Here is a 23,041-nt window from a genome sequence, read left to right on the forward strand (position 1 = left end):
AGCATTTCCAGCCAGTCCTCCGTTAGCCACATGATGTGGAGTCCTCACTCGATCTATCTGTTCCCTTAGTAATATTTATACTTTCTGAAGAATCGGCATAATGTTTGCATGGTGATTCTTCCCAGGATGTAGGGCACACAAGTGCAATTCCAGATTTGGAGCAACTCAATGAAGTAAAATAAGAAAAATGTTTTTGAGGTGAGAAAGTCAGAGAGTATCCTTGGACCTTCATCCTCATCCCCATATCCCAGAAACCGTTTCAAAGGTATTCCTGCTCCACTATCCCTCATATTCAGATAAGGTATTTACTCAGGAGTCAGCTCAGCTCTTCATGCCTCTAGCACATCCTTCCCACATTTTAGTAAAGGTGTTTTGATTCCAGTTTGAGGGTGGTAGGGGATAAAATAAGAAACAATATTAAGCTTCTTACCTCATGTAGGTACATACTAATAGCAGTGGCATGTCACCTTGTAAATAAAATGTAGTTGGTGGGAACCAAACTGATTGACAACCTGTTTTTCCAAACCTTTAAGGAGGCTTAAATTTAATAATCTCCATTCTCAGCTAGTTAGCCCTCCATGACATCAACCCCATTTTATCTCTTTCAAACAAAATACAGTTGCCCCTTGAACAACGTGGGTTTGAACTGCACTGGTCCACTTATACATGGATCTTCTTCCACCTCTGCCACCCCTGAGATGGCAAGACCAACCCTTGCCCTGTCTCCTCCTCCTCAGCCTACTCAACATGAAGAAGACAGGATGGAGGGCTTCACAATGATCCACTTCCACTTAATGAATAGTAAATGTGTTTTCTCTTCTTCATGATTTTCTTAATAACATTTTCTTTTCTCTAGCTCACTTTATTTTAAGAATACAGTGTATAGGCCGGGCACAGTGGCTCATGCCTGTAATCCCAGCACTTTGGGAAGCCGAGGTGGGAGGATCATGAGGTCAGGAGATCAAGACCATCCTGGCTAACACGATGAAACCTCATCTCTACTAAATTAGCTGGGCGTGGTGGCGGGTGCCTGTAACCCAGCTACTCGGTAGGCTGAGGCAGGAGAATGGCGTGAACCCGGGAGGCAGAGCTTGCAGTGAGCTGAGATCCCGCCACTGCACTCCAGCCTGGGCCACAGAGTGAGACTCTGTCTCAAATTAAAAAAAAAAAAAAAAAAAGAATACAGTGTGTAATACATATAACATATAAAATATGTGTTAATTGACTGTTGGTGTTTTGGTAAGGCTTCCGGTCAACAGTAGGCTACTAGTAGTTAACTTTTGGATGAGTCCGTAATGATATGTGGACTTTGCACTGCACAGGGGCTTGATGCTCCCAACCCTTGTATTGTTCAAGGGTCAACTGCATATGTATTTGTCGTTTTCTTATCCCAGAAATATTGGAAGATAAATTCATGAGCCATATATGATACTTAATATTTCTTAAAATATAGACTTCCTCAAGTTCAAAAAATAGCATTTTCTCAATTATATTCTGCTGCTTGACCCATTTTATGTTAGACACAACAAAATTTGTGGAGTCCTTCTATGAATCACTCAAAATACAAATTGTTTCAAGATTTTTCAATATATTGAAAAAAAGGGGAAAGAATAGTATCTTCTAGCTGAGTTTATTAAGGGGTGTCCAAACTTTTGGCTTCCCTGGGCATCACTGAAAGAATAATTTTCTTGGGCCACACATAAAATACACTAACACTAATGATAGCTAATGAGATGGAAAAAAAAAGATCCATACATCATGTTCATAATCTCCACCACTACAGATAAGCAAAAAAGTTATTGCATTCAAAGGGTTGCACATGGCTATAATTAGAATCAATATTTGGATAAGTAGGCCGGGCCTGGAGGCTCATGCCTATAATCCCAGCATTTTGGGAGGCTGAGGTGGGTGAATCACTTGAGGTCAGGAGTTCAAGACCAGCCTAGCCAACGTGGTGAAACCCCATGTTTACTACAAATACAAAAATTAGCCAGGCGCGGTGGCAGGTACCTGTAATCCCAGCTACTTGGGAGGCTGAGGTAGGAGAATCGTTTGAACCCTGGAGGCAGAGGTTGCAGCGTAGGTTGCAGTGGCTGAGATCACACCACTACACTCTAGCCTGGGCGAAAGAGCAAGACTCCATCTCAAAAAAAAAAGATAAGTAGAGGAATTGCAATAAAGTCAGAAGCTGCATGCCACATCTGTGGGAGAATTTCTCCAGAGTATTTACCCAAGATTGGGATTTCTGAGTCATGAGATATTCGTATTCCTAATGTTAGTACCATGAAATTGCACTGGCCTCATTCCCACGGAACTAGCACTTGCTTATCATTAAGCTGGAAAACAATATCAAGACTTTCAGGAGTTATTCTCTTACATCTGGAAGAAATTGCAATACCACCAAGAATAAATTAGGGGACAGATTCTTTGACTTGATTATTATTTCTTAAATATGTTTGAGAAATCTTCTAAAAGTCACCTTTAATTGAATATTCTGAGACACCGAAAGTAGATCTATTACCCGAGTGGGAGGGAGAACACTGAAACTCCTGAATTTCCTCTCTGGACTAAATATGTAAATAGAAGTACTTGGGAAAAAAATGAGAAAATGCCATGTACTTTCAAGATAGTACAGATTTAACTTTATTTTCAATTAGATTGATGTTAAGTACCACCTGTATGGGAAACAGATTTCTGTCCCTCCAAAAGTCATTTACAATAGAACACTCCAGATAAAAGGGAAAAAAAAGTATGTTGCATCTTAATGAAAATAAAAATTCTTTAAAACTTTATAAAGCATAAATTATACATATCATTTCTTGAATAAAGAAATATTTTGTTTCCTAATGTATAGTTTATTTATTGGGTCTAGTTTATATATTTAGTCATAAAAAATGTCTCTTTTTCACTACACCAATATTCATTCATTGAAAAACATTTATGAGATGTCTATTACATAATCTTGACTGTTCTAGGTGCAGGGAACACAAAGGTGAGAAAGATAATTCCTATTTCTTTATTTCATATATATATACATACACATATATATACACATATATATATACATACACATATATACACATATATATACACACAGACAAAGACAAATAGAAAGAAGTATTTATGAAGAGATACATATCTTTAATGGCTTTTATTGAACTCTCAAAACTATAGCAAAGTGACATAACAATGAATTAGTCATGATAAATCTGAAGGTATCGTGAAGAGAAAAGGAAATTATTTTATTCTAAGTGACCATTAACACTCCTCTATCCTATTTTTATTTCCCAGACGATTCTGAGGTGGAGGAGTCCACTGGGTCATTTCAGATATCTTCAGCAAAAAGAAAATGCATATCCAGTAGAAATTGGTGAATAGATATTCAATAATTTCTATGATCGTGATCAGACTGGCCCCACAAAATAGACCCAGCTGACCACCAAGATCTGCTGTAATAAAACCAATAAAGATTGAATGTTATTATTTTTCACAAAAAACAAATATTATTAGAAGTTAAATTGGTTAAAGCAAAATAGAGTCATAACTGAGATGAAGATTGGTTAATTTTATTATTTTAACATTTGATATGAATAAGGTAATAGCAATTGGTAATATCAAAGTAATATTTATACAAATCATCATAAAAAGCAGAGAAGAAAAGCAAACATAAAATCTGATTCCAAACGTATAACTCTAAGACTTGGGAGAATATAAAATCTCAGTAAATTCATTAGAGATTCTAGATAATTACAAACTCATTTCTAGGTATTAAATGAAGAGCAGAAAAGTGCCATCCAGATGGCACTACTGGATGATGATGTTTTCCAGAAAATTAATTTCCAAGCAAGTTGTGACATAAAGTGTCAAAACTGTATTTCTTTTTATGCATTCATAGTATTTCCTTTTACCAAAAATTAACACAACATTGCCTTTTTGATATTTTAAAATTTGTACTTATATTTACTGTTTGTGCTTTTTTATTGTGGTAAAATATATATAACATAAAATTTACCATGTTAACCATTTTTAAGTATACAGTATTGTGGCATTAAGTACATTCACATTGTTTTGCAGCCATTCCATAATCTTTATCTATTTCCAGGATGTTTTCGTCTTCCTTAACTGAAACTCTGTATGCATTAAACTCTAACTCCTCATCCTTCCTCTCCTCAGCCCATGACAACCACTCTTTTACTTTCTGTCTCTGAATCTGACTACTCCAGCAGTGCTTTCATAAATAGATTACATTATTAATCATTATCTCATTTCCCTAGGCCATTCTTAGGACCATTCTGTTTTTGTAAAGTGTGATAATGAAGTATAGGCTTCTCCAAGAGCTTTGGCGAATTTACATATTTCCTCCATATTCAGGGTCTCAGCTGTAATGTCTGACTGCTATCACTTTTGCCTGAGTCTAAGGCCTTCTTCTGTCTCCGACACAGCTTCCTCTAAGATGCGGTGAGATCTAGGAAATTAGCCATTATGTTTATTAGGGACTGTGTGGAGAAGGCAAGTGAGCAGGCAGTGATTGCCTAATTTTGCTTCCTCAGGTTCTTCTTTTTAAGCCACTCTAGGGTAGAGCCCTGTGTGGAGGTATGAGGTGGCTGACATTTACCCAGGTGTAGGATTGCTGAAACATTCTACAAAGTCACTTGATGAGGGATCTAATGGTAAAGTTTGATGTGAGTGTGAGTAGGAGATGAAACACCACCAGCCTTTTCTTTATAAAAGTCCATGTGAGGTTGTACAGTGTTTTCTAGGGAGTAGAAATATGTCAGATTTAAATAGCAGCTGAATGACAAGTTCAATTGATTCTTGTCCTCCATTGATAAGCTAAACCTTAAATATGAAAGAAAAAAAACTGATAAAAATTTTTAAAAATAAGGAGCAATTAGGCCGGGAGCGGTGGCTCATGCTTGTAATCCCAACACTTTGGGAAGCCGAGGAGGGCGGATCACGAGGTCAGGAGATCAAGACCATCCTGGCTAACATGGTGAAACCCCGTCTCTACTAAAAATACAAAAAGTTAGCCGGGCATGGTGGCGGGCACCTGTAGTCCCAGCTACTCAGGAGGCTGAGGCAGGAGAATGGTGTGAACCCTCCGGGAGGCGGAGCTTGCAGTGAGCAGAGATGACCCACTGCACTCCAGCCTGGGCGACAGAGTGAAACTCTGTCTCAAAATAAATAAATAAATAAATAAAATAAGGAGCAATTAAATAACACTTACCAAGTAACTCAGACACACTCACTGCCTTTTGCTGCTGCGTTATCTTATAGTTTAGGTCACTATAGTTAATTTCAATTTTTACAAGATTCTCCCTAGGGATAAAAAATAGATAATATAGCTTAAGATTGTCAGCATTACTTTTAATTCCCACTGAATAAAGGTAATATTCATTTTTGTTTTATATGCTATTTAATGTTAAATTGGACACAGAATTATTTTTAATATTAATCACAATTAGCAGGATGTAGAAGGCATTTTGTCATCTTGGTATTTAAGAAAAAATAATTTTCCCTAATAACTTTTCTGCATCTCATTCCTGAGAAACTAGAAAAAGACATTAAATGTAAATATCTACTAAATAAAATATTTACAAACATTTAAATGTGTGTTTGATTTTCATTCAAGTCTTGGTTCTGTCTTTTGTTACTTACATGACCTTCAAGAAATCACACTGGTTTTTTTGAGTCATGGTTTCCTCATGAGTAGTCAGGATTTTAGAGTTGCGCTCACAGAGTTGTAGTGAGGTGAAATTAAATTATGTACATGCAAAATTGACAGAGAGTCTGATGTATATCGGGTGTTCGATGAATACTAATTATTGACTATATGTCATTAATATACCTAGGCAAAGACTCTTTTCTTAATGTCTGTTTGAAATCTTTATACGTTTTTGCCCATTCAGTATGATATTGGCTGTGGGTTTGTCATAGATAGCTCTTATTATTTTGAGATATGTCCCATCAATACCTAATTTATTGAGAGTTTTTAGCATGAAGTGTTGCTGAATTTTGTCAAAGGCCTTTTCTGCATCTATTGAGATAATCATGTGGTTTTTGTCTTTGGTTCTGCTTATATGCTGGATTACATTTATTGATTTGCATATATTGAACCAGCCTTGCATCCCAGGGATGAAGCCCACTTGATCATAGTGGATAAGCTTTTTGATGTGCTGCTGGATTCGGTTTGTCAGTATTTTATTGAGGATTTTTGCATTAATGTTCATCAAGGATATTGGTCTAAAATTCTCTTTTTTGGTTGTGTCTCTGCCCAGCTTTGGTATCAGGATGATGCTGGCCTCATAAAATGACTTACGGAGGATTCCCTCTTTTTCTATTGATTGGAATAGTTTCAGAAGGAATGGTACCAGTTCCTCCTTGTACCTCTGGTAGAATTCGGCTGTGAATCCATCTGGTCCTGGACTCTTTTTGGTTGGTAAGCTATTGATTATTGCCTCAATTTCAGAGCCTGTTATTGGTCTATTCAGAGATTCAACTTCTTCCTGGTTTAGTCTTGGGAGAGTGTATGTGTCGAGGAATTTATCCATTTCTTCTAGATTTTCTAGTTTATTTGCATAGAGGTGTTTGTAATATTCTCTGATGGTAGTTTGTATTTCTGTGGGATCAGTGGTGATATCCCCTTTATCATTTTTTATTGCATCTATTTGATTCTTCTCTCTTTTTTTCTTTATTAGTCTTGCTAGCGGTCTATCAATTTTGTTGATCCTTTCAAAAAACCAGCTCCTGGATTCATTAATTTTTTGAAGGGTTTTTTGTGTCTCTATTTCCTTCAGTTCTGCTCTGATTTTAGTTAGTTCTGCCTTCTGCTAGCTTTTGAATGTGTTTGCTCTTGCTTTTCAAGTTCTTTTAATTGTGATGTTAGGGTGTCAATTTTGGATCTTTCCTGCTTTCTCTTGTGGGCGTTTAGTGCTATAAATTTCCCTCTACATACTGCTTTGAATGCATCCCAGAGATTCTGGTATGTTGTGTCTTGGTTCTTGTTGGTTTCAAAGAACATCTTTATTTCTGCCTTCATTTCGTTATGTACCCAGTAGTCATTCAGAAGCAGGTTGTTCAGTTTCCATGTAGTTGAGCGGTTTTGAGTGAGATTCTTAATCCTGAGTTCTAGCTTGATTGCACTGAGATCTGAGAGATAGTTTGTTATAATTTCTGTTCTTTTACATTTGCTGAGGAGAGCTTTACTTCCAAGTATGCAGCCAATTTTGGAATAGGTGTGGTGTGGTGCTGAAAAAAATGTATATTCTGTGGATTTGGGGTGGAGAGTTCTGTAGATGTCTATTAGGTCCACTTGGTGCAGAGCTGAGTTCAATTCCTGGGTATCCTTGTTGACTTTCTGTCCCATTGATCTGTCTAATGTTGACAGTGGGGTGTTAAAGTCTCCCATTATTAATGTGTGGGAGTCTAAGTCTCTTTGTAGGTCGCTCAGGAAGCATTCCCTTTGAAAACTGGCACAAGACAGGGATGCCCTCTCTCACCACTCCTATTCAACATAGTGTTGGAAGTTCTAGCCAGGGCAGTTAGGCAGGAGAAGGAAATAATGGGTATTCAATTAGGAAAAGAGGAAGTCAAATTGTCCCTGTTTGCAGACGACATGATTGTATATCTAGAAAACCCCATTGTCTCAGCCCAAAATCTCCTTAAGCTGATAAGCAACTTCAGCAAAGTCTCAGGATACAAAATCAATGTACAAAAATCACAAGCATTCTTATACACCAACAACAGACAAACAGAGAGCCAAATCATGAGTGAACTCCCATTCACAATTGCTTCAAAGAGAATAAAATACCTAGGAATCCAACTTACAAGGGACGTGAAGGACCTCTTCAAGGAGAACTACAAACCACTGCTCAAGGAAATAAAAGAGGATACAAACAAATGGAAGAACATTCCATGCTCATGGGTAGGAAGAATCAATATTGTGAAAATGGCCATACTGCCCAAGGTAATTTACAGATTCAATGCCATCCCCATCAAGCTACCAATGACTTTCTTCACAGAATTGGAAAAAAATACTTTAAAGTTCATATGGAACCAAAAAAGAGCCCGCGTCGCCAAGTCAATCCTAAGCCAAAAGAACAAAGCTGGAAGCATCATGCTACCTGACTTCAAACTATACTACAAGGCTACAGTAACCAAAACAGCATAGTACTGGTACCAAAACAGAGATATAGATCAATGGAACAGAACAGAGCCCTCAGAAATAACACCGCATATCTACAACTATCTGATCTTTGACAAACCTGAGAAAAACAAGCAATGGGGAAAGGATTCCCTATTTAATAAATGGTGCTGGGAAAACTGGCTAGCCATATGTAGAAAGCTGAAACTGGATCCCTTCCTTACACCTTATACAAAAATTAATTCAAGATGGATTAAAGACTTAAACGTTAGACCTAAAACCATAAAAACCCTAGAAGAAAACCTAGGCATTACCATTCAGGACATAGGCATGGGCAAGGACTCCATGTCGAAAACACCAAAAGCAATGGCAACAAAAGCCAAAATTGACAAATGGGATCTAATTAAACTAAAGAGCTTCTGCACAGCAAAAGAAACTACCATCAGAGTGAACAGGCAACCTACAAAATGGGAGAAAATTTTCGCAACCTACTCATCTGACAAGGAGCTAATATACAGAATCTACAATAAACTCAAACAAATTTACAAGAAAAAACAAACAACCCCATCAAAAAGTGGGTGAAGGACATGAACAGACACTTCTCAAAAGAAGACATTTATGCAGCCAAAAAACACATGAAAAAATGCTCACCATCACTGGCCATCAGAGAAATGCAAATCAAAACCACAATGAGATACCATCTCACACCAGTTAGAATGGCAATCATTAAAAAATCAGGAAACAACAGGTGCTGGAGAGGATGTGGAGAAATAGGAACACTTTGACACTGTTGGTGGGACTGTAAACTAGTTCAACTCTTGTGGAAGTCAGTGTGGCGATTCCTCAGGGATCTAGAACTAGAAATACCATTTGACCCAGCCATCCCATTACTGGGTATATACCCAAAGGACTGTAAATCATGCTGCTATAAAGACACATGCACACATATGTTTATTGTGGCATTATTCACAATAGCAAAGACTTGGAACCAATCCAAATGTCCAACAATGATAGACTGGATTAAGAAAATGTGGCACATATACACCATTGAATACTATGCAGCCATAAACAATGATGAGTTCATGTCCTTTGTAGGGACATGGATGAAATTGGAAATCATCATTTTCAGTAAACTATCGCAAGAACAAAACACCAAACACCGCATATTCTCACTCATAGGTGGGAATTGAACAATGAGAACACATGGACACAGGAAGGGGAAAATCACACTCTGGGGACTGTTGTGGGGTGGGGGGAGGGGGAAGGGATAGCATTGGGAGATATACCTAAAGAATAATAATAATAAATAAAAAAGTAAAAATAAAAAAATAAAAAAATATATTAAAAAAATAATAAAATAAAAATAAAAAAAAAGAAACCTTTATACATGACCAGAGTGGCTAAACATCTTTTAAAATGATATTATAGCTCGTTACATGGTCTTGAAAGCCCTCACTTTCTCTATCTCCAGCCTAGACCCCTACCTTGAACTTCAATAATATATTCAGTTCATTCTTACATTTCTACTTGGGTGTCTAATAGATGTTCCAACTTTAATACGTTCCAAGTCAAATCCTTCACATTTCCCTTATTTATAGTGTAAATTTTCACACTCCATAGCCAGTCCATCAGGAAAACCCATTTTTTATGTTACCTTCAAAATATATCTGGACTCCTACGACCTCTCACCCCATTCAAAGCTACCACCTTTGCCCAAGCCTTCATGACCTCTCACCTGGATTTTTGCAATAGCTTGCTAACTGGTCTTTCTGTTTACAACTTTAACGGACCCCACTTCAACAAATATTGTCAGGAAGGACTTTCCTGACAATAATCCACAACCCTGAGAACAACCTTCCCTGACCTTGGCTTCCCCAGCTGCTTTTCTGCCGCCACTCTCTCAAAGCACTTAATGCCATCTGACATGACTATATACAGTGGTCACCAACTTCCATCCCAGTGGACAGAAGTGCAGCAAGGCAGGATTTTTGTCTTTTGTACACTGAGGTATCCCTAATGCCTAGACGACTCCTGAATCCTAACAAATAATAGGTTGTACCTTAGATATATGTAAAATGGACAAATAAGGGAGCAAATTAAAGATGAAACCAATAAATGAATGCATCAATATTATCCTGTCAATGTTATAAGCTGAATCTGAAACCAAGCACCTGATGATTTTAAAATGGCAATAATAATAATAGTATTCATTAAGAGTGGATACTATTAGCCAAGTTTCCTAGAATTATGTGGTGATCTTTAATACACCTAAAGAACATGGCTGTAAATCACTCTCCTTAATGTTTACAATTTTTTAAATCAATAATTCCAAATATACTTAATTCAAAATATATCATTAATATGTTTACTTAATTTCCATTGGTTTAACCCTGAGTAACAGGAGAATGTACTATGTTTGAGTAGATAATCAGGGACTACAGTAATATTTACAAATGATAAAACAGTTCCCAAAGTAATGGAAATAATAAAGTTGTCTTGGAAGTCCAGAAATTTTAGTAATATTCCAATCTCTTTGGCCCCCATTGTGCCCTAATTTGCATGTGCACTGATAATATTGTTTAATTTCCCAAGCGCAACATTCATAATCATATCCAAGCACTATCTACCTGTGATTTTGAGAGAAGATAAATTCTTCCTCTGCAAAAATATTGTGATATTTGCTCAACTTCTCTCAGGCAGTTGTTTTGTCTAATCATTTGGGTCTCACTGAATCTGTGCCTCATGGCAATAGTGAAATTGTTCAGGATTTAACAGGATTTAAGTCGAAAAATATTTGTTTGTGTCAGGAGAGGCACAATTATAAAATAAAAACTAAAAACTGAATTTTTTTATGTATTACAAAATAGTTTTTAAAAAAGCTTCCAGATGCTTGAACAGGAGTGCTGCATTAGGGGAATGAATTAATTTGGCATAAAGAAAACAATTTTATACAATTTTTATTTCAAAATTTGTTAAGTTAAAACAGAACAATTTTTAAAATTCACTTGTTTTACCATGAAGTTGGCCTGACTTCAGACACAATTTACCCTTATCTTCAAGGGTAAACTCCACACTGCCTGCTACAGTCAGGCTAAGCCTCTCAACATTTTGAGGTCCAGCAGCAGCCTCATGAGGCCCTGGATTGACCATGAAGTAGCATTTATTTCTGTCCCAGGAAGACAAACATACAGCTTCATGGTTAAGTTAGGGGTCGCTTCTTTTAAAATGACTGCTGCTAACATTTCACATTTGCCATCCTGACAAACTGCATTTCTGTTTTCTGATTTACCACTCTCTGATTTCCAGTATCTTTGCACAAACCAGTTACTTAATTATATGTGTGACTTTTAACTGTCTCTGTGTAGGAGTTGAACAACCCCTAAGTCCAGCCACCTTTGTTCAGCTGCTCACCTTAGTCTTCCTGGTAATGGCCTCGCCAATTTAAAACCATGTAAGGTCCCTACATGTACATTATGTGATAGGATTAATTGGAGAACTATTCATAATTATCTGGACAGGAAACAGAAAAATACTGGGTAGAAGAAGGCGGTTCCCTGGCAAAGGCCCACCCTCAGACCTGGATACCTGTGGCCCTAAATGAGAACAGGCATATCTGTTTTTGCACCCAAAAAGTTGCCTTTTGGCCCACTACATCCCCTATCCTGCCTCCATATGAAACCGAAACCCCAAGCTCCAGAAGAGAGGAGAAGACCAGCAGATCAACAAACCAGTGATGGCAAAATGATGTGGCAGAGAAAGAGAGAAGAGGAGGCACATCTGAACACCAAGGGGAGTTCGGCCAGGGGTGTTCAGAGAAGAATCTAGCCACAGGCTGCCTGACTCCATGCGAAGATCACAATCCCACTCCATACCCCCTTCTGGCTCCCCATCCATCTCACTGAGAGCCACCTCCACCATTCAATAAAACCTTGCACCCATCCTTCGAGCCCGTGTGTAATCCAGTTCTTCTGGGACACTGGGAAAGATCTTGGGATACAGAAGGCTGTCACACTGGCCCTCTGCCTTTGCGATAAGGCAGAGGGTCCATTGAGCTGATTAACCCTCCAGCCATCTGTAGACAGCAAAGCTGAAAGAGTTTTGTAACCCCAGGGTGGCAGGCACCCAATGCTAGACACTACCATGGGGCAGGAGCCCAAAGTGATCCCCCTGGCCTCTGCACCTGCCCATCTGCATGCTCTCCATAGGAGTTTGAGCTGCGGGGATGCCGAACAGGTGAGCAATGCCCTGTTGCACATTCTGCAAGGAGAAGCAGAGAATTCTCCCGTTTCAAGAATAATCTGAGTTTTGGAAAAAAAAGAAAAAAAACAGCATTCCCTAAGATCCTCTTGTTTCATACATGGCTTTCTTTTCTGATTCACCAGTATGTCTCCAAAATCATGCCTACTTTCTTTGTATATTAAATAATTATGAAACTCAGGAGATTTCTGTCAACCAAAAGACACAGGAAGTACTCTTCTAAGTCATATTTAAATACATCAGGAACAATATTAAAAGCAAATCAGTTTCCCACATTAAAACAAAATATGTAAATAGATGTCTGTGCTGGAGTCAGAAGTGTAAACAAACATAATTGTGAATTTTGCAGCTGTTTATCATTTTATCTGCTGTTTGAAATCACTCCATTAGCCCTGTTTTGATGAAAATGCTTTTTCTTTCTGTAAAGACCACTTTATTACCTCAGTGTTTACATGGGAATATCTTTTTTTATTTTATTAAAGTAAGCACAAGGCTAACATTGGAATCAAAGCATGCTTTCCAAATTATGTACACATCTGTGAAAATGTACATCAACCTTAAGTTAGTTAACATATTTTTATTTTAATAGATATAACTACAAACACCAATATACTGTATATATTGCTGCTTCATGTCCTAGTCCTAAAAATACAAAGAAGAAACAAAGAGAAATGCTAATGTTGCTTTCCTGTTAAAAAACGAAGAGTTATTTATGAAGCTTGATTTGTAATTTTTAAGAGGCAGTATGGTGTAGCAAAAAGAGGACTAATTTAATTCTCAGTTAATCAGGGGACGTGGAATCATGTATCTGAGTTGCAAAGACACGGGGACCAGCATCAAAGTTCTTGGGCATAACTTCTTTCTGGGCCCCTGACTACCTTCACAGAACCATTTCTTAAAATACGATGTCCTTCAGTTTCCTCTTCTGTAAAATTAGAATATTAATTTCTGTTTTATCTACCTTGTACAGTTATTAGAAGACTCAAAGTATATAATGTACAGGTAAGAAATTTTCATATTTTAAGGCATCCATTATTATCAGTCAACATTCTTATTTTCCCCACTTTGGGCAATAAAGGTTTGATCATGAGCAAATTACTCAAGCAAGCATCATTTTCCTTTTCACACAATTAAAGTAAGGAGTTGAAAGATATGATCTTATTTACTTTTAAAATTCTATGGTTTCATTGTCAGTTCAGTGAAAAAAAGCCATTGCCTCCCTTGATTGATTAGAATTTCATTTCCTGAGTCTTTGAGGGTTTTCAATAAAGAAAAAAAATCTATGTTAATTATCAATAATTTAAAAGGCTAGCAAGATTACCTGATGTATTTCCGGCTTTGATTCAACTTCCTGGAAAGATATTTCAAAGCTTTTTGACTTGGAAAAGAGGAATAAGAAATAGTGGCCGGATATTCTGTTTCTTCACAAGAAACGGGGCAGCTAGAGTTATGTGTTCCCACTGTACATAAATCCTTAAATTCAATGTGGTCTGAAATGAAAATCAGGACAGGGAATTCAGAGAAGAGAAATATTTCATCATGGGTAGGCTAGTTTTATAAAGTTCATCATTTCACTTTCAATGTTAAAAAAAAGTGGTTACCAACAACAAATGGTGTTTATATGTTATTCTGAATATAGCAGAGGAGATACAATATAAGGCCCGGAAGTTCTTATCTTTGAATTCATTGAGTCACTGGATTGGGATCTTTATAGGATTTAAGAAATTATTTTCAGGAAGTATCTGGGTCTATTTCCGTAAAATATCAGATATTTGGACAGAAGAATATCTGGGTCTATTTCTGTAAAATATCAGATATTTGGACAGAAGAAAGATGGAAAGTGCGTAAACATCTTCAGATTTGTCTCAACATACAATGGTAAGAAATGTACTCCTGAGTATTTGCAGTTCCTTATTTCTGTTGGCCCAGTCACTTCCAAATCAACCACTGAGGTTCTCTGTTCGGTGATCTCTCTTGGCTCCTTCAGAGCAACCAGGCTGTCCATGCAAATGCATACTGGAAAAAAGTCCCTGTAGCAGGTAGTGTTTGTCTCCAGCTTCCCTTTGGACCACCTCCCAGTGCCCTTTCTCACTGCTCCTCATTCGTGGTAGATACTCAGGTTCTTGTTTTTCCTTTGGTTTTGATACTGAAACCCTTTGTTCTCATGAACCAGTTGTTTACCAAGGCCTCCTGGTTACTGACCAACTTTGGGTTTGCTTTTCAGACTCTAACTTTGACTTCTCTGGGAGAAGCCAAAGTATGCATCTGCTAGTTCTTTAGCATTGCCGGTAATGACCACCACTCTTCCCCTACACTCACACGCACTCATACACTCCCATACACACATAGGCTCACATAAACATACTCTCACACACACACTTACATACATATACTCTCATGTACATAATACTCTCTCACACACACAAATACACACACTCTTCTGACCCCCTTATCCCACAACAGTCCCCGCTGAACTGCATGCATGGTTTTTTTCCCCAAGCTCTCCCTCCAGCCTCCAACAAGGATAAGAAATCCGAAGATATCCGGCAACATCATTTCAAGTCTATTGGTTAGTAATATGGCTTTTGCATATTCAGCCTGTGATCTATATAAAAAAGATTCCTTCTACCTATAGCCATACCTTGAAATATTTTACAACCACTGAAAAGAACCTTTTAAATCTATTCCTGCTACCCTGGAGATATTTCCACAATGGATTAGAAAAGCAAGTTGCATAGAAGGGTATATACTGGGATTCTGTTTTAATAAAACAACCAATGACTTCAAGTGATAAATATGGAGATGTATATGTGGAGAAAGTTACGGTAGGATATACTAAAGTGTTAGCAATTATTGCAGGTTAAGGTAAGAGGTGTGAAAGCAAAAAAAGAGGGGGCTCTTTAATAAGAACTTGTCCCCAATAAATGTGGCATGTACAGTTATAATTCCATTTATGAAAAAATTTTATATGCCATGTACATACAATAAAGTGAATGAATGAAGGATTATTCCCAAACAGTGAGAGGAGTTCTCAGTAATAAAACTTCTACTTATTTTTACATGATTTCCTTTCTATTCTGTAGTATTTTAACTATTCACAATAAACTTGTTTTATTTGTGAAACAATAAAAAACAACTAGGATATTTTGATTATAAAAAAGAACAAAATTTAAAAATTTAGATGTGTCTTAATATCAGAGGGTTTTTGTTTGTGTGTACTGCCTGTGTTTGTTAGCTACTACTTAAGAACACTTACAAAAAGATCTTCTCTTATATACTATATTCTGTTTAATTTCTGGGCTATCCATAGTTTGACTTAATGTCTTATATTACTTTGAGCAATTTTAATATAAATCCTGAAAATAAAAGTAAATTAAGCACTTACCAAGTACAGGAGAAACACAGCTGAAGTGCTTTTGTAGGTCACATTCTATCCCATTTCCTTAAAAATAATAAGTGTAACATATAGAGACTTTACATTTTGTAAAATAAGTGATCTAATGACAAAAATACCTTTCTTACCTACATCTATCAATCCATTCATCCACCCACCCATTCATCTATATGAACATCTATTCTTTCATAAGCAAAACTATGGAATCAAGTTAGTATCCAGTGAAAATATGTGTTGGGAGGAAGAATAATGCTTTTGTTTCTTTCCATACCTCTTTCCATCTGTCTATATCACTCTAAAATCTTTAAGTGGGAATAATAATTTTAAAATGTGAGTAGTTTTCAAATTTAAAATTACTTTCACAGTTATCTCATTTGATGCGGTTCACAATCCTGTGATATGAGAATTTTCATTTTACAGATAAAGAAACTAAGCCTCAGAAAGCGGCTTGCTCAAGACCACACAGTTAGGGGAACCTTGGAACATTCTGTATATCTTCCATCCTGCTCCCTCTATCCATTTACAAACACACACACACACACATACACACACACACACACACATACACACACACACACACACACGTTCCTGACAGACTGCCATTCCAGAGGTAGGATGGGGAGGGGGCAGGTAAGTACCGATATTTGTTAAGTACCCACTGTAGATTGTGCGATAAGTAGTAAAATCACTACGTATCAGAGCTGGGTTTACTCCTAGGGCTGGTTCTAAGATTCTAAAGCCTTAGTCTTTTAGCCTTAATACAATACTTGTCTATTGCTATAGCCCATGTGACTCAGCAGTTAGCCACAATGTTTAGTCAGTGATCTTGAAAGTAAGCAAAGGAGATTGTCCACTTACAATGTGTGGACAATTTGTGGAATGTTTGGCTAACTATAAGGAAGTGCTCTTTATGAATAAAATAAAATAAGTAAAAAAAAAAATCTACCTCCAACACTGAATTAGGAAAAAGCCTCATTTTTCTGAATTACTTCTTGCTCTGGCAATAATATTTCTTCCATTATAAAGAACAATTCAGAAAAAAAAGATGGTAGATGTAACACAGAAAACAAAAAGAAAAACAAACAAACAAAAGAACAATGAAATTTTGGAAATAACCAATATCTGAAAAAGCTGTTTTGGAGATTGCTTCCTCAAATTGTTAGTGGAATTACCTCAGCGAATTTGTTTAACGTTTAGAATCTTCCATTTATTCATATGTCAGTACACTTAAAGGGATGTGTGAGAATCTAACCAAATAAGATCATATTCCTGAATGCATTTGATATATATGCTAAAATTCATGCAGATATCATTCTTTGTGTTTTATATAGCACCTTGCCTAGTTTCTGGTCCACATTAGCCAGTAGGTTTTTGTTTAATAATAATAACTTTTAAAATTGTAAACATTATTCTGCATGAAACAATTCAGACTTCTTTCCAGTAACTTTGCCAATAAATTAGGAATGAGAAATAAGAGCCAGAGCCAGCAGTTTTATATAGAACAGCAGTTTTTGCAGGGGCCAGAGATCAATAATCTGGATACTAAAAAGAAGGATGTGATGATTCTGGAAACCTCTGAAAAATAATGAAACCACTTTTGCAAAATTTATATCTTTTTTACTTTCATTATTTTTTATATTTTATATATATTTATATATAATATATATTATATATTTAATATATTATATATAATATATTATATATTTAATATATTATATATAATATATTATATATTAAATATATTATATATTTAATATCTTATATATTAAATATATTATATATTTAATATCTTATATATTTAATATATTATAAAATATCTTATATATTTAATATATTATAAAATATATTATATATTTAATATATTATATATTTAATATATAATATATTTAATATATTATATATTATATATTTAATATATAATATATTATATATTATATATTTAATATATAATATATTATATATTAAATATATTATATATTAAATATGTAATATATTAAAATATAAAATATTTTATATTTTATATATATTTTATATTTATACACCTTCTATATTTATATTTTATATATTTTTTACTTTTATTATTACAGTGAAAGAGATTTGACCTAACTGACTCCATTTTGTTTCTAACCTCCAAGCTGTCCTTGTTCATTCTTGGGCGTTAGTTGAACTAACTTTGGGAGGAACTTAGTTTATGATTTAGCTCTGAAACAAAGACAATAACAGCCCTTTCCCAAAACAAACTCCCTTCCTGCCTGGGGACTAGATTGCCTTTGTAGGGCTAACAAATTAGCGACAAGATTAGAAATTATGTTTAGGGGTCATGCAGCTGGAGGGTTCAAGATTCTAAACCTCTCCAAATTTCTTATAGTGATAACATTACTCTTGTAAAAGCTAAGATCAGTGCTTGAGATATGTTGCAGACCCTGCCTCCAATGATCAGCTGGCACCACCCAGATCAAAAATCTGGCCCATCTGGTTTTGTGACCCCTACCCAGGAATTGACTCAGCGCAAAAGGACAGCTTCAACTACACATGATTTCATCTCTGATCTCACCAATCAGAACACCTGATTCACTGGTTCACTGGTCCCCTACCCACCAAATTATCCTTAAACACTCTTATCTCCGAATACTCAGGGAGACTGATTTGAGTCATAATAAAACTCCAGTCTCCCGCACAGCCAGCTCTGCATGAATTAGTTTTTCTCTATTGCAATTCCTTTGTCTTGATAAATCAGCTCTGTCTAGGCAGCAGGCAAGGTGAGCCCGCTGGGCAGTTACAATATTTTGGCAGGTAGATTGTGTTACAGTATATCTTTCTAGATATGCTGTGGGAGAGGGATGTAAGAGACCTGAATAAAAATATCTGACATTTACATAGACTATATTCTGTGCCAGGCACTATTTGAACCACTTACATACCACTTTCATTCTTACAACAACCCTATAAGATGGGATTATTATCCTCTCCTCCATTTGACAGCAGAGGAGAGAGGTTAGGTCACTTGTTCAAGATCACCTAGGGGAGAAATTGTGGAGCCGACATGAGCAGCCTGGTTGAGATCCAGCTGTTATTCACCCTGCTCCATTGCTTCCTTCAATGCTTGCCTCTCACCCTTGGTTCTGGAAAAGTTGCAAATTGTATGAAAAGGAGGCCTGAAGTTAATTTTACAGTCCCAAAGAAAACAACTTTTCAACAGTGAAATCTTCAGGCTTGGTAAGACATATCCATGATCTAATTTTTCTTTCAAAATTAAGAAAACCTTGGTGTGCTGTTTTAGATATTTGAGACCATCAAATTTTAGCCTTTGGGAATAAGTATTGGGGCCCCACCCTGATAATGCAATTTTCTTTTCCAGAAATCTGTGCCATGATTTTATAATGTAAAATTTGTCAGTCGAAGTTGTACTTGGCAAATGGATAATTTTCCAGTGTAGAATTTCATAAGAATGGAAAACAATTTAGTGATATGTTGATTTGCTATGTTTCAAATTAAGTAAATATAAACATAAAATTCAAAGAAATTTAGGACTAAACTTCTGGTGACTTTGTCATTAGTTGTCATTTTAGTCTGCAAAGAGAAGGAACAGGCTTAAGAATATAATAATTTTTCTATGAATGGGTCAGCAACATCTGTAATTACACTTAATAATACTTAATATTCCATTTGTATTTCAATACTCTATTTCTCCCAGACCTTTTGTAACCCTCTAAGAAACACTTAACTGTCTGGTTAAGTAAGGGGGCAGTTAGTCTTTATTTACCAGGAAGAAGAAAAGGCACACATCCACATTGCTTTTTTATGTGCTGGGCTTTGCATTCCTTCAAGCAACCGGAAGTGCTGTAGCTGCTAAAATTCTGCAGCTTGATGTTAGGATTGCATTCTCCCCAAGGGTATTCTTGATGAACTGTCTTAAAATAAGATAAATCCTGGGTTCAGGAGATTTGTTTACATCAATTCACTGATTTTCCATCAAGAAGCTGGTACACATTTTTATTTTCCTCTCAGAGCTCTTCGATTTTCAAAACCAAAATTGGTTACATTTGTCTATTTTGCCCACTCTATTGACCTGAAATTCCCTGAAGCTAAGTATAATAGTGATCCTTAAACATATATCCCAAATGTGAATTAATAAAGTCAGACACACTGAGTATTCTAAAAATCAACTCATATAAGGAAAAGATATCATTTATGTAAATGTTATATTAGTGTAGTAATCAGCTCACCCACAAAACAGCAATGAAAATCACATTTTAAAAAGATCTTTTAATAAGCAACTACTATGTGCCAGGCAACATGGTGTTGCAGAACTTTCTCCTTAGTTCAGCTAAAACTGGGCTCTTGTCACATGACCAGGAAAAATGAGGCTCACGGACACATAGAAGGGTGAGGAAAATGGAATTTATTGGGTGAAAAGGAAAAAAGAAAAAAGACTCTCAGCTAAGTGAGAGAGAGTCCTGCTGGTAGGTTTCCCACCTCACAGATTGAATCTCAGGCCACCACACAGGAACAGGAGAGGCCAGGCTCCTCCCCACTGCAAACAGTGCAAACTTCCCAAGGCTCCACCCCTTCCTCCCAATGTGCAGGTGGGCATTTTTCAGAAAGAATCAGGTGGGAAAGGACGGCCTTCATCTGGGACAAGCAGTCCAGTTTTTCAACCTTCAGGCTGTTTTCGGCTTGAAGGCGGGGTTTCACCAGGGGCCCTTGGCTGTCTCCTTTGTCTATCAATGGTAAGTGCTTTCTTTATGGTACTTCACTTGAACTTCCTTAGTATGAAAGGAAAACATTACCCCTTCCCTATTTGTGCAGAGAGGAGATGCAAATTCAGGAAGCTAATTAAAGAAGTTACTGAGCAAGTAAGTGGCTGGCAAACAGAAACCTACCAGACCAGCCTGACTCTAAGATTCCCGCTTTTCCCACTAATTTTCTCCTTCCCAGATAGTCTTATTGAAGAATCGTAGCTCAGCAACTTAGGTACCTCTTTATACTTAATGACCCTTTCCATTTCTAATGAAATGTAAAGTTTGGATTTGATAGGCTTCCCAGCTTTCACTTGTATGGTTTCTGTTTCCACTAATCATGTACCTTCAGATAAAGGAAAATAATCTGAAATGAAATTTTGGAATTTCTAATGGTGTTTTACAGGCATGGGAGAAAGGAATTTCTAGTGAAAAGCATTACTTATGTGTTTGATGCATTCACTACCCCACCTAATTTCCTCAGACTCAAGTATTTACCTTCACTTGGCGGATGGTTACCCTTGCGTGCATTCCCACAGGTGACAACAAGCCTAACCCATCAAACTGTGGCACCTTCTTTGGTGAATGGATAACAAAGATGATCCCGGCATCAACGAAACCAAGGGCTGGGTTATCAGTGAATGCCTCCTGAAACAAAAATATGTTTTTGCCCAAATTGCAAATTGACTATATCAGTTCTATACAAGTTTAGGATTTAGTTTTATCATCTCATGATAGCATTTGACTAATCCTAAATATTTTATGTTATATTTCAATCTCTTTTTGTCTAAAGTGTATGAAAATTAAAGACATACTTTAGTGGTTGAATCTGTGAAAGCAAAATATCTTGGGTCCCTTCAAGGTGGGGTCTACTCAGGACAGTCCTGAAATAATTGAGGCTTGTCTCATCATTTGTCTTGATTGACGTCTGGTAACCACAAAGGGATCCTGAGTGAAGGTGACCTGGCCTGCAGCTGCTAACCTATCGGTGCTTGGTGCCAGCTTGGGCACCTTATAGCCCAAACCAATAGGACGATTGCCGAAGTCCAGGAATTCTTTCCTCCAGGGATCCCTGATCTTCCATTGTTTTTCATTTGGGGATCTGAGGTTCATTCACTGTTAAAAAAACAAACAAAAAAAAACCCTCCTTTTGTTGTGGGAGTTTCCACTTGCTTCCATCAAGGAAGGTGAACCTACCTGCTTCTGCATCGGCAGAGAGCAGTTTTCAGCTTGGGCCCCATCACTAGGTAAGAAAACTGGTTTGGCATTCTTTCTTGCAAATTCTTTTTAAAGAACTAAAGTTAGCATTAACAACCAGCTGATGTTAATTTCTGCTTACACTTAGAGCACTCAGAAATCATATAATTTGTGTGATCATTGTTAGTTTTGCTTAACTGTTTTGTTGTTTGTTTCTGTCTTGGTGGGTTTGTGTGTGTGTGTGTTTTGGTTCTTTCTCTCATTGGATTTGACCAACTCAGAACCCTCTAGCTCGTGAGTATAGAATTTTCCACTCCAAAGAAATAGAGCACCTTGCTCCCCTAAGCCTTTAGGGGCATTCTCAGGTGACTGAGAATCACATGGGGGTGTCTGGGAGGAATGCTCCCTAAAATGTGCAGTGGCTCTAAATAAGTATCCCCCTCAGAAGAATATACTTAGGGTCTAATCTCAGCTGGCAGGTGCATGTTAGGAGCCAACCCCTCCTGCATCTTGAGCCCCTAACACACTGTGCCAGGTAGCTGCAACACAGGAGGACCAATCTGGTTCAGGGGTAACAGCCCTGAAAAGCTAGGTCTGCTAGCAGCACATTTTGGGTCCAACACATGTCCCAACTTGGTCAAATCCAAAGGGGAACTCTAAACTGGGGAACAAGGCCTCTGAAGTGGAAAGAAAACAGCAATCAAAAGGAAAAAAAAGGAAAGACTTCTGATTTTGACTACTAAAGGGGCTTTATTTACACAACAAAGCCACCTTTTTATCAGCCAGACCAAACTGAAAGAGCAATGGCTGTACTTCTGAAATATGGTAATGAGATCTAAAAACAATTTTTTTAAAGAAGCTCAGTGGTTCAAAGTCAACTTAATTAAAAGGTTAACATCCAAGATGTGTGTGTGTATGTGTGCATGTGTGCATGTTTGTATTTAAAAGGCCTTCAGGTTTTTGTGGGGTTTTTTTTGATTTTTCTCTCCTAAGACTTTGTCTTTTTTTTTGAGCAAAAGTTTTTTTTTTTTCCTTCAGTTGACTAAATTCTGTTTTCACCTGATCTTTTGACTAAAATGGTTATTGCAACAGAGGCTACTCTTGGGTTTTTAAGGAAGAGTGTAGTTTAGACACTCAGAAATGTCTTTGTTAAAAAAAAATTTAAGTGCACTCTAAAAGCATCGCATGGTCTAACCTCAAAATAATTCTACCTGTTTTTGGAGACCCAGGATTCAATGTGAGCTCTGCCCAGAGCTTAGAGATCCAGTTGAAATATAGGTAATCCCTATCTAGATAAAATTGGTCTCCTTA

The 23,041-nt window shown here is 36.8% G+C and overlaps 1 protein-coding gene across 1 annotated transcript in view; it reads right to left on the bottom strand.

Moving 5' to 3' along the window:
• Positions 1–3,126: 3,126 nt before the first annotated feature.
• ASIC5 (acid sensing ion channel subunit family member 5) overlaps positions 3,127–23,041 on the bottom strand; it is a 40,458-nt gene continuing 20,543 nt past the window's right edge. The window contains exons 5-10 of the mRNA XM_002815243.2: positions 21,032–21,181; positions 19,558–19,705; positions 15,786–15,842; positions 13,722–13,890; positions 5,228–5,319; positions 3,127–3,449 (exon numbers count right to left, since the gene is read on the bottom strand). Coding sequence (XP_002815289.2) covers positions 3,259–3,449; positions 5,228–5,319; positions 13,722–13,890; positions 15,786–15,842; positions 19,558–19,705; positions 21,032–21,181 — 807 coding nt within the window. The 3' untranslated portion in view covers positions 3,127–3,258. The remainder of the gene's footprint in view (positions 3,450–5,227; positions 5,320–13,721; positions 13,891–15,785; positions 15,843–19,557; positions 19,706–21,031; positions 21,182–23,041) is intronic.

This window comes from Pongo abelii, chromosome 3 (genome assembly GCF_028885655.2).
Source record: "Pongo abelii isolate AG06213 chromosome 3, NHGRI_mPonAbe1-v2.0_pri, whole genome shotgun sequence".
In the NCBI taxonomy this organism is placed as follows: Eukaryota; Metazoa; Chordata; class Mammalia; order Primates; family Hominidae; genus Pongo; species Pongo abelii.